Source organism: Apis dorsata, unplaced genomic scaffold (genome assembly GCF_000469605.1).
Source record: "Apis dorsata unplaced genomic scaffold, Apis dorsata 1.3 scaffold_74, whole genome shotgun sequence".
In the NCBI taxonomy this organism is placed as follows: Eukaryota; Metazoa; Arthropoda; class Insecta; order Hymenoptera; family Apidae; genus Apis; species Apis dorsata.
The window spans coordinates 513,923-526,193 of record NW_006263372.1 but is presented as its reverse complement, the minus strand read 5'-3'; the positions used below and the strand labels follow the sequence as shown (position 1 = coordinate 526,193).

General features: G+C 21.2%; 3 protein-coding genes across 11 annotated transcripts in view; 1 reads left to right on the top strand and 2 right to left on the bottom strand.

The window, feature by feature from the left end:
- Window positions 1-420: 420 nt before the first annotated feature.
- Window positions 421-7,089, bottom strand: LOC102674248 (dipeptidase 1-like). Of its 3 annotated transcripts, none has more exons than XM_006610404.2 (11): window positions 6,857-7,089; window positions 4,033-4,192; window positions 2,880-3,042; window positions 1,892-2,175; window positions 1,589-1,646; window positions 1,337-1,513; window positions 1,187-1,277; window positions 988-1,063; window positions 783-924; window positions 564-682; window positions 421-494 (listed from the first exon to the last, which is right to left on the bottom strand). In XM_006610404.2, the coding sequence occupies exons 1-11, from the start codon at window positions 6,915-6,917 to the stop codon at window positions 452-454; spliced, it is 1,374 nt and encodes a 457-aa protein (XP_006610467.1). In that variant the 5' UTR covers window positions 6,918-7,089; the 3' UTR covers window positions 421-451. The 3 variants fall into 3 exon arrangements, with proteins under 3 accessions (XP_006610467.1, XP_006610469.1, XP_006610470.1); XM_006610406.2 differs by lacking the exon at window positions 6,857-7,089 and adding an exon at window positions 5,209-5,279 and having other exon boundaries at window positions 4,033-4,212; XM_006610407.2 differs by lacking the exons at window positions 4,033-4,192; window positions 6,857-7,089 and adding an exon at window positions 3,505-3,533.
- A 1,088-nt stretch (window positions 7,090-8,177) lies between these two features.
- Window positions 8,178-9,051, top strand: LOC102674637 (homologous-pairing protein 2 homolog). The gene is made up of 2 exons (XM_006610408.2): window positions 8,178-8,376; window positions 8,467-9,051. The coding sequence occupies exons 1-2, from the start codon at window positions 8,227-8,229 to the stop codon at window positions 8,917-8,919; spliced, it is 603 nt and encodes a 200-aa protein (XP_006610471.1). The 5' UTR covers window positions 8,178-8,226; the 3' UTR covers window positions 8,920-9,051.
- A 1,642-nt stretch (window positions 9,052-10,693) lies between these two features.
- LOC102674777 (A disintegrin and metalloproteinase with thrombospondin motifs 8) overlaps window positions 10,694-12,271 on the bottom strand; it is a 66,139-nt gene continuing 64,561 nt past the window's right edge. For all 7 annotated transcript variants that reach the window (XM_006610409.2, XM_006610412.2, XM_006610410.2 and 4 more), the window contains one exon: window positions 10,694-11,465. In XM_006610409.2, the coding sequence (XP_006610472.1) occupies window positions 11,329-11,465 (137 nt within the window). In that variant the 3' untranslated portion in view covers window positions 10,694-11,328. The remainder of the gene's footprint in view (window positions 11,466-12,271) is intronic.

Below are 12,271 nucleotides of genomic sequence, written 5' to 3'. Positions count from 1 at the left end.
ATTTTATTAACATTTAATTTAATTTTTTATTAACAATTATATATAAATATTAATATACAATATATAAATATTTATTAATTATAATATATATTATTATTTATTTGTAAAATTATAATATATTCATTTATTGTTTTATTAATGTGAATATCATATTTATGTATATACTTATCTGTAATATTTAATATATTATATTAAACAAAATTAATTTCTATAGCTCTATTCCTATAGTTTCACAATTATATAAGTACTCATATATACATATTATAAACAGATTTTATTATTAACAAATATTTTCTTTTTATAGACAAAATTATAATAAATATATTTTGTATTCTTTTAAAAGTTTCCAACTTTTTGGTATTTTATTGTTTATAATTTGATTGTTTATTTATCCACAAGATGCTATGTTTTTTTTGTTTTAAGTAGATTTTTCTTATTGTTGCAATTTAATTCAAACTGTTTGATTTAAATTATTCGGTTTAAAATCATTCCATCTACAAGATTATATGCAAATAAATAAAATTATTTAAAAAATATATAATAGTTTAAATTATTGCACTCACTCTTTTGAGGTATAACATGTACTTGGTTGAAGATGATCCACTATTTGAGCTTGATAAATCTGTTTTGGCGCTAAAATATCTTGTCGTACATGTCCTGATTCTGCCATTTCGTCTCTTATCTTTTGAAAAAATATATTTATAAAAAATAATTATATTTTCACATATTTTAATGCTGAAAATTATATTTTAACTAAACATTTATATTTATATTTGACATACTTTTTCCGCTGCTTTTAATACACGGATTAAATTCTTTCCAGCTAATTTCTCCATTTCATCTTTGGTCCAATTTGAATCACTATCGTAGATGCGATCAAATAACTCTGAATATTTAGAAACGTCTTCTAAACCTTCTGGCATTCTAAAATACGTTATAATTTATTTTATATTTATATTAAATTTGACAATTCGCAGTGAGACTTACGTATTTACTCCATCGTAATCTGCACCAATACCAATATGATTCGGTCCGATAAGATTGCGAATATAATTGATATGGTCTAAAAAAAAAAAAATGGATGATTATTTATGATAAAAATTCTATATACTTTTCTTAAGTATCTTTTCTTAATTTTCTTATCTTAAATAATAAAATATAAAACTGAACTTTCGATAATATATACCTATAACATCTTGCATAGTCGCTTTTCTCGAGGTATTACAATTTACAAATTCCGAGTAAAAATTCACCATTACGATACCATTATTTCTTTTCTGAAAATTATATGCTTTATTTATGGGATATTCAGAAAATATTGAAAAAATTTACTTACAACTGTGTATAGAACATCGTCAGGAACATTACGATTATTGCGACAAAGGGTAAAGGCGGATGAATGAGAAAAAATAATAGGTGCTTTCGATATTGCAAGCACTTCTCTCATAACATTGTGAGACACGTGTGATAAATCGATTAACATTCCTAATCGGTTCATTTCATAAACTACAGCCTATTATTAAAATATGAAATTTGTAAATTTTTTATGAATATATATACAGCAACAAATTAAAAAAATTTAATGTACTCTTCCGAAATCTGTAAGATTGTTGATACCACTAGTGGTCACTGTTGATGCATCGGCCCTTCAATAAAAGAAAATATTTAATAATGTTTATATTTTTACCTTTCTTTTATTAAATAAAATTACGAAATATTTCTTATTTATTATTATAAACAATAAAACAATTATTTCTTTATTATTTTCTATTCTATTAATATAATATAAATTTTTATTTTTTTCATAAGAAATTTGATTTTTATAAATTGAATACTTTAAGAGATCTAACTATTAAAATATTAAAATATTTCAAATAAAAATTTATCATACCACGGAGTATTACACATATGCGTTAGTGTCATATATCGCACACCAAGATCATAATAGAGTCGGAGTACTGCTAAACTGGAATCAATGGAATGGCCACCTTCAACGCCGATCATGGAGGCAATTTTTTTGTCGTTCCATGCATCTGTGATTTCTTCAGCTTTCGTTACGAATTGCAAATCATTCGGATATTTACGAATTAATCTCTTAATAACATCAATTTGTCTCAAGGTTAATGAAACTGCATCCTTATATTGCGAAGAGCAATCAACATATGCGGCCCAGAACTGAAATTTAAATTTATTATTAATCGAATTAAAAAAAATATGTTAAATTTTAACACAAAATATACTGCAGTAAATTTCTATTTTTTTTTTTTAACTTTATAGTTAAATTAATTTTTTATATCTTTATAATACTATCTTTATAATACTAGAATATGTTTTTATTAAAATAATAATGTTTTCATTAAAAGATATGATTCAATAATAATCTTTTCTAATCATTGAATCATAGTTATTGAGCAATGAATCATATTTCCATAAAAGTATGTGATATAATGTAATTGTGTATTTGTGTAATTATATAGAATGTTAAATCTTAAAATTCGTGATTCAAACATATATTCTATTAATAAAATAACTAATTTTTAAATATCATTAAAACATTCGCTATTATATATCAATTTCAAAATTTTTTGCAAAAATGTAATAATTAATGATAATAATAATATTAATAAATTACGATAACAAAAAGATTCAACAAATTTTAAATTTCTAAGAAAAGCAAAATAGATAAATAATTGTATAAAATAGTATAAAACATGAAATATCACATTAATATTTACTGCAATAATAAAACAATCTTCAATATCAAATCTAAAATGATAACAATTTTTAATAACAATAATCAATTAATTTTTACAACGCATATGAAGGAATAGAAATTCTAATGATAACCTATCTTTTTCATTTGTTGCTTTCTCACTCACTTGTGCACCCACTTTTCCTTTTCTTAACCGGGGCAAGTCTGTGGTGCATGAGACACATACATGTTTACCCCATAATTTGTCGTCAGATAAATTCTTGGTAAAATCAAATTGATCTAAGTTATTGCCTAACAATCTATATAAATTGTAAGGTAAATCATTGTGACTGAAATGAAAAAAATAAAAGTTACTATCTATTTTATATTATTATACATTTCATATAATTATATATAATATGAGAAATTATAATCAGAAATAAAATTTTTAATCTATCTTATTTTTATTATCTATTTTTTAATCTAAATTAATATTTGTAATCAATATATGTACTATTAAATTATATATATTCGTGTAAAGAAAATAAAAATTTTTCATCGTTTTATATTATTCAATCGAAATTTATAAAAAAATCTATAAAGAAAGAAAAAAAAAAGAAGAGAAAATATGAAATATGAAATATAAATAATTACAAAATACTATAAATTTCTAGATTAATTGAAAAAATTGATTGTCACTCCTAATTATAAGTTATTTATGAATTATATTCAAAGAAAATTCGCAATATATATTTTTTTTAATTGCATAGTTTACGATTAAATTATCGAATTATGATTAACAAATATCGTACATGATTATATGCATGAATTTCCATCTTATTCTACTGAGATTCCGTTATTTTCTTTATTATTTTTAATGAAGAAAAATTCTTGTAATAAAATCTTTGTCAAAGTATGTAAATATTAAATTGATGAAACTGTAGAAAAATATTTTGAAATTTTGACATAATTTATATATTTTTGTTAATTAATTTTTTATGATTAGTATCAGAATAAATATATTTCGAATTAAAAGAAAAATAATATTACAAATTTTATAAAATGATAAAATAAATTTAAAAAGAAAAAATTATTCTATGACAATATTTAAATAATTATTTAAAAAAATAATTATTTAAAAATCATATTATATTTTACCTCATACTAAATAGATATTGCAATTATATTCTTTTGAAGAGGAATAATTTATCTTAAGTAAATATTCATAATTTTTATAGTATTTATATTTATTATATTTTTTATTACTATATATATCTTCTTTTTTAATATTTTTTTATGATTTTATGATTATTTTTATAACAATTAGAAAGATTACTTACCCATCAATAAGTGGTACATTGTCAAGAGCATCGCTTCCATTATAGTCATCAATGATCAATGCTAAGCTTAGACCAACTATAAGTATTATAATGAATAATCCACATATTCCGAAACTCACGTATTTCATCTTTCCAGTACACAAGAATTCTTTAGTGGACTCTGAAAAAACATTTAGTAATAGTTATTCCACTAATATTATATGATATTATATATTAAAAATCGAATGATAATTTTTTGTTTAAACATGATGCAATTTGTTTACTTAATTTCGAATGAGAATTTGCCAGATATACATTTTATATTATATATATATATATATATACATATACATATATATTCGAAATATACAATAAATATGTTTATTAAAATTTTTCAAAAATTAAATAAATGTTGCATCAGTTTTTTTAAATCTGGATTACAGATGTTACGAATCATGGAAATTATATTATTTGATATATACTATAGATGAAATTAAAAATTTAATTTCAATTACATTGTTATTTGATTATAAAACTTTATATATATAATTTTATACAAATAATTACAAAATATGATTATAAAAATAATTATTAAATATGATTATAAAAACAATTACAAAAATATATATGCATAATATTTAATTATGATAATTATTATTAATTAAAAAAATTGTAGAAAGGAATGAATTAGAGAAAGAGAAAAAGCATAATTTACGATTGAATATATTTGATAATTTGAATTAGTTTTACAAAATATCAAATAATATAATGAATTTATAAAGGAAAAAATAACATTATGTATTTTTTTTACTGTAACAAAAAATATAAGTTAAAATGTTTAATACAATAATTTGTATTGCTATAAAAGCGAACTAAAAAATAGTATATAATAAAATAGTACATATACAATTATATAGTAAAATAGTATATACACAATTATATATATGATATAATTTTTCCATGATTACAAATCTCATATAAAATAAAAAACTATATATTATGGTTTTCAGTTTATATTTGATAACAATAATTCTATAAATTTTCACTGTAATTTTCACTTTATTTGATGTACGTTTATGTTTCAAAAAAAAGAATAAATTTATTTCAAGGTTAGAAACCATAATGTTAATTGAAAATGTTCGCTGCATAAAAATAATATTTAATAACACTTAAAATTTTATTAAATTACGTACAAATTATTTTTTAAGTTAACAAAACTATTTTTATCATACTCTCAATGAAATCTCGCAAGCAACTGACTCTTCCTTTCATCTGTGGTCTCTAATATCCAATCACACATACTTATACAAACATAGATCATTTAAAATCTCATAATTTTTTGATTTAATTATTATAATTCTATAAATTTTTAATTTTTTGAAGTTAATATTAAAATAATATTTATCAAATTTAAAAATAATAATCAACTTTAAAAATAATAATGTACTTTCTTGCAAAATTAATAAAAATTAAACAAATTTATAAAATTTAAAAAAATAATATAAAGCATACCAAAATTTATTCTATAAGACGTTATAAAACTTTAGTTAATTCTAAATATCAGAAAAATAAAAAAAGTTGTTATATAACTATATATTTTTTCAAATTATAAATAATTTAATTTTATGTTGACATCCGTCAATATATTTATTTCATCTAATGATAAAAAAACAATTAGCAACATATCTCAATATTATTAATTAAATCTTTAAAAAAATATATTTTTATTATTTTATTATTTCAGTATATGCGGTAATATATTGAAATTTTAATATCATGTAGTAAATATAAAGATATTTAAATATATCATTATAAAAATTGATACATGTACTATGTAATTGTTATTATTTTTGTTGATTAATACAATACCAATCATGATATATATTTCGATCCATTAGAATTACACGAAGAATTGTGTAGAGAAAAAGAATTCTATTTTTAATAAACTTTTCTTTGGTTTCACTCATTTACAAACTGAAAAATCATGTTTATCTTTAATTTCACTCACTCACATTGATAAATCATATTTATTATTGATTTTAACTATTTTCTGATTAATAAATATGCGTTATATATATATATGTATATACACTTTTCATGACAAATATGGTATTACTGCGTGATCGAAATATAGATATGTATCGAGTTTCAACTCTCTCCTATCTTCGGTTCAGTAGTGTTACAAAAAGAGTAATGAATATTAAGAATGAGTAAGGTAGAAAGAAATGTCTATCAACAGGTTTTTAAGTTATACAATTAATATAGAACTAACATATAGAAATAATTTAAATCGTATTTGTTATTATGTTGACGAATTAATTATTTTATATAATAGAAAATTATAAAAATCTTTTTTCTATAATGTACTTTTTCAGTATAATCAATAATATCAATTTAATTATATTTGAATTAATACAATGTAAATGTTTTGAAAAGATTTCGTTGTGGAATTTTGTTTGGTTAGCAATGTTAAGGTATGTTACTAATCATTTCTTATCATTTGATCAACAAGAATTAAATTGATGATCTAACTAATTGTCTATATAGAGTTGTTTTTAATATAAAATTAAATTGAAATTGGAAAAAATAAACTTTTTTTGATATTTTTTTACATTAATTTTTTATTACATTAAAAACTTTTTTATTGATTGGTGTATAGAATTGATTCTTTTATATCCAACAATTTTATTAACAATATAATATTATTATTAAATAAAATTATTAGCTATTAAATTTTGAGAATGAATGTATTTTCGCACTTAAATGATTGTATATCGCAATTATAATAATTTGAGATATATGATATGTCAAATGATATAATGCATATAACTAATAACTAATTCACCCGTTTTAATGGCAGAACATTTATTGATAACACTATTCGCACTATTCCGAAGAAAATTCATTTTGTTTATTATTATTTTTAACAAGCAATTTCTATTCACATTGACATCTTTTGGTATAAGTATACACAATAAATTCTAGTAAATTACTCTTCCATATACTAATTTATATTTTGAAATTTACTTCCAATACAGTAATGTCTTAGAAAACGTAACTTGAAATGTATCGCATATGTAATTTCACTATCCCCACCAGATTTTAAAATCATCTTAAGCAAATGAACCTTTGAAGCTGTCAGGACACGATCTGATAAGATAAGAATCGATGAATTATTATTTTAACAAAAAAATTTAATTTTTTGTTCTATTATAATATTAATGTTGTTAATGAATTCACAAGATCATTCTGATTAAAATGAGTCCAAGTATGATGAAATGACTATTTTTAATTAAGGATAATTAATAGTAATTTATTATAGTATCTTAGAAAATAAAAATCGAAATTGCGATATTCTTTTTCATTTGCTTTTATTATCTCTCTTTTTTAACATAAATATTGAGATTCATATGTTAACTTTCGTAGTATGAATAATTAGAAGATAACAAATGTATACAGTTTTATAAATGTATATATAAAAGTATAAAAAATAATAAATATTACATTGATTAAAATAAAAAAAAAATATTATAATAATATATAAGTGTATATTTAAATAAATAACATTTGATTTTAATATTATTTATAACAATATCTAATAAAAAATATAAAAATTTCGATTTTTCATAAAAAAAAAATTTAAAAGTGATTTTTTTAATTTTTATAAATATTATTATTATTATTCTATTATTATCATTTATTTTCCTGATATTTTATGTAATATTTTTTATGTAATATTTTATTAAATTTTCTGCTTTTAAGGTTTAATTTCATTTAAGATCATGTGATCTATGAAGTTAGTAAAAACACTTGTTGCATGTTGATCATAATAAAATTATACATAATATTAATAGAATAAAAAATATGTAATAATAAAAATATCAGTAAAATAATTAATTTATAATTATATTCTTTTATATTTTGTTATAAAAATTAATTTTGTGATTCTAATAATAAAATCTGCAAGGTATTAACCTAAATGTTTTTTATTATAGATCAATATTTTCAATTAATCTTACAAATGGTGTATGATAATATTTGTAAGTATTTATAACACAAAGAATTAATTTTAACAATAAAAATAACATAGTGAATAAATTGCTATAATTATTATTGTACTTAATGAAATTAATTTTTTAATTAGAAAATAAAATAACCTACAAAAATATTTTAAATACAATATAGAAAAAAAAATATAAAAAATTAATAGCAACAATGGCAGAAACTGTATATAAATATATGAAAATACAAAATAGACCATATAGTATTAATGATTTAGTTTCAAATCTCCATAATGAATATGGTAAAGTAGCTGTACAAAAAGCTGTAGATAAATTGGTAGCTGAAGGAAAAATATTTGAAAAAGTAGAATATTTATTATATAATATGAAATATAATATAATAATAATATAATAAAATAAATTGATTATAGTAAAAAATTGATTTTTGCATTAGGTATATGGAAAACAAAAACTTTATTGTCCAATTCAAGATTCATCTCTTGATGTAGAAGAATTAATGAGAATAGATAAAGAATTACAAGCGCATGCTAATGAAGTTGAAAGTAAATATCAAGAATTAGAAAGAGAAATTAAAGTACAAGAGGCTTTATTGTTATCTATGAAATCTTCTATCACAATTGAAGAAGCAAAAAAACAAAAAGTTTTAACTCAACAGAGAATTATAGAATTGAAAAATAAATTGGATGCATTAATGGAGGCAAGTGGAACTGAGGACTTAACTGAATCTAAAAGAAAAGCAGAAAAAGCATTAAATGATTATTCACGTGAATATGTAAAACGGAAACGTTTATGTACTGAAATTTTAGATTGTATATTGGATAATTATCCTGGTAGTAAAAATGAGTTATATGAAGAAATAGGAATAGAACCAAAAATTGTTCAATGATATCAATATATGTTTTATTATTATTTATTATATTAGTATATATAAATTATTCTTAATGTTATTAATATTACTATTTTGATATATATCTTAAGTTATGTTTGTATTATGTGTATATCCACTTATATTTTAAACTATTTTTCATTAAGTAACAATAATGTTATAAATCATTATATCATAAATATAATTCATATATTTTTTATTTTAAGATGTGTTTTCATATTGCATATAAGACTTTGTTCATATATATTCATTTATTAACAAATTTGTATTAAATAAAATTGTTTATATCATTTATTTGTATATACAAAATTAATATTATTTATATTATATTTAAATAAATTATTATTATTATTAAATAAAATAATTTTGATAAATAAATCATCACACAAATCAATCATCATCTAAATATTTCTTAATTAGTTTTCTTATTTCTATTTTTTATACAAAAAAATTTTCATTTTTTATTTCTAATTTTTTCAACACATATATTATTTTTTATCAAAACAATTATTATATAAAAAAAAATAAAATATTATTATTATAATTTTCATTTTAGAAAAATTTATATTACAATATATATGTAATTCTATTTGAATACAAAATTTAATTAATAATTTAAAATTAAAAATATATTTACATAGAATGAATAATATATATTATTTGTGTACAATAGAAATATTACAAAATTGATTTATGAACAAGTATTGTTAAGAGAGAGTAAAATTGGTTATTAAGGGATAATAGATCAATCCAAGACTGTTATGAGATACTAGAATAGGTTGTTAAGAGATAATAGATCAATCCAGGATTGTTAAGAGGTAAAATACAGATGAGGTATAGAATAGATCTAACATTCAATGCTTTTTTTTAAATATTTTCTCTAGGAGTTACTAAACAAACATGATACTAGATGTTTTTTCACTTTAGAGTTTCATCATTCGATTCAAATTAAGATTGAAACATTAGTAATGATTGAAAATATTGAAAATCGATTTCCATATAAAATTATAAATAAAAAAATAAAAAAACAAATATTCTGTCATATATTGTAGATATATATATGAAGAGTTTTTATTGGTATATATTGTATTTTTTTAAAAGAAAAGTAACGAAAATATGTTCAATTCATTTCGAATTTGTAATCACGCGCCAAGAATAAATATAGATAAGGAAAGCAAATAATAGAAAAAGATAGAGATAAAATAAAAATTCAGAAATCAACGCCATCTTCAGAGTGCAAGAAATGAAACTTAAAAAGAAAAAAAAAAATAGAAAATTTGGAAAAAGGTAAAATAAAAAGAATTAACTATCAGCGCCATCTCTTTAGATATTTCTCCAAAAACAAAATAAAGTATCCAAAAGATGGCATTAATAATCATTTCTTATTCTACCTTATCTTCTGTTCTGTTTCTAAAAATATGTTTGGCACTCAAAAGATGACACTGATAATCAATTCTTATTTTTATCTTTTTCTTATAATTTGTTTTTTTTATCTATATTTATTTTTCACGGCACTCTAGAGATGGCGTTAATTTTTACCCTCTCTGTTCTTTTACTATTTGCTTTCCTTGTTTATACTTGTTTTTTAAAATTTATGAATTCAAAAAAATAGTTCCGATATGTAATTAATGATTAAAAGTCAGCCTAAATAAAAAAAAAATACTTGAGAATGTATTTATAACTTTAATGATAAAATGTTTTTTTTTTTAACAAATTTGTATGAAATCGTCGGTTTATAAAAAAAAAAAAAAAATCAAGAAAAAGGGATACACAATTTCATTGTATAATCATTTATTTCTTGCGCTATAATTCTCATGTTTTTAGAGGAAGCTCGTTTTCTCACGTGCACTTGCGCGTCTGTACTAACACGCATACGCGTATGCGCGCACACATTCTATCATAACACAAAAATCTCCCGCGCGATTCACGTGCATTGAATAAATATGCAATCGAATCTACCGAATATATCGATCGAACATTTCTGTTCGTAACTCGACACATTTATGTTTTCACACCCATTGTCTGTACAAAGCTCCTGCGGTACTATCGTAAAAAAAAAAAAAGTGAAAGAAAGAAAGAGAAGAAAAAAGAAAGAATGAAGTTATATTCTGGGTAACAGTGAGATTATGTAACTACTTAATAAACTGCACATTCATTCTTTGTGCGGTTGCGACCGCGAGAACTTTGAGAACTTTGTGAGATGTCTGTCTTTCAAAATCATTGTGACCCAATGACATCGTAGATCACATGATTCGCCTAAATCCCGATCTCTCGATGAATATAGTCTGCTCGATGAGCTGTACGCATGCTGAATGCGCGCTGAGTGTTCGATGTCGGATTTATGGTAGTCTGTGGATGCGTAGCCACGTGACTCTTGAACGAACCGGAAAAATTGTTTTCAACTACTCATCAAGCGGCGCAGATCGTCCTTAGGGATGCACAGCAGCGACTTTTCACAGATTGCAAATGGCACAGCCATGTTCTCAGCCTGTCAATCAGCTCCGCGCAATCTGATCCTATGTCCATGCACTCATCGCCTTCTACTTCTGGAAAAAATAGAAAAATTTTTGAAAGAGTGATGAATTTTCACTATTTATATTTAGGTATTTTACTAAAAATATACAAAAAAAAAAAAGAAGTTTTTAAGTTTAAAATGTAAGTGATAAATATAAAATTAAAATGTAAATGGTTTTAAGAAGTTAAGAGTTATACTCATTTTTATTTAAGAATTTAAAAATGAGTGTTTATAGAATTATTTATATACATCGTTAGTAAAATAAGATACAAAGTATTAAGTTTAAATCTTTTTAAACTTTTTTATAAAGTTCTAAAAAATATAATTAATATTTTTGTTTAATTCATGATATATACAAGCAAAAAAAAAAAAAAGGATAAAAATGTAAAATAAATTTCAAGAAAATAAAATAAAGATTATAAAATAAAGAAAGAATAGTTGTTCATATTATATATATAAATATAATATCCATCCAGAAACAAAAACCAATTATTCCAGTAAATAGGAAATGTCATTGCAAATTTAAAATATTTAAACCATGATTGCCACAAGTTATCCAATGAAACAGGCTATAATACATAGAAATATTGGAGAAAGAAAACAAATCTTGATAAGGTGTAGAGAAACAAAAAATATTCACTGTCTCACAAGTGAATTGAACCAGTCAGACTTGGATAAAGATTTTGATGATGAAAAATGCGACATGTCAGTTTGTCATCATTTTAATTATTTTGTAGCGTTTTAATGGCTACGCTGTTCATTATGATACAAAGAAAAATATTGAATAAATGTAAAAGTAGCAGAGAAAAATAGATGAACAATATACACATCTATCAA

What these genes read in the sequence shown, in the direction of transcription:
- LOC102674637 (XM_006610408.2), top strand. Translation starts at nt 8,227, where the DNA reads ATGGCAGAAACTGTATATAAATATATGAAAATACAAAATAGACCATAT. An exon ending in AAGGAAAAATATTTGAAAAA is followed by an intron (nt 8,377 to 8,466) that starts GTAGAATATTTA and finishes TTTTTGCATTAG; the next exon opens with GTATATGGAAAACAAAAACT.
- LOC102674248 (XM_006610404.2), bottom strand. Translation starts at nt 6,917, where the DNA reads ATGAATTTTCTTCGGAATAGTGCGAATAGTGTTATCAATAAATGTTCT. An exon ending in AATGTACCACTTATTGATGG is followed by an intron (nt 3,043 to 4,032) that starts GTAAGTAATCTT and finishes TTTTCATTTCAG; the next exon opens with TCACAATGATTTACCTTACA. An exon ending in GATTACGATGGAGTAAATAC is followed by an intron (nt 925 to 987) that starts GTAAGTCTCACT and finishes AACGTATTTTAG; the next exon opens with AATGCCAGAAGGTTTAGAAG.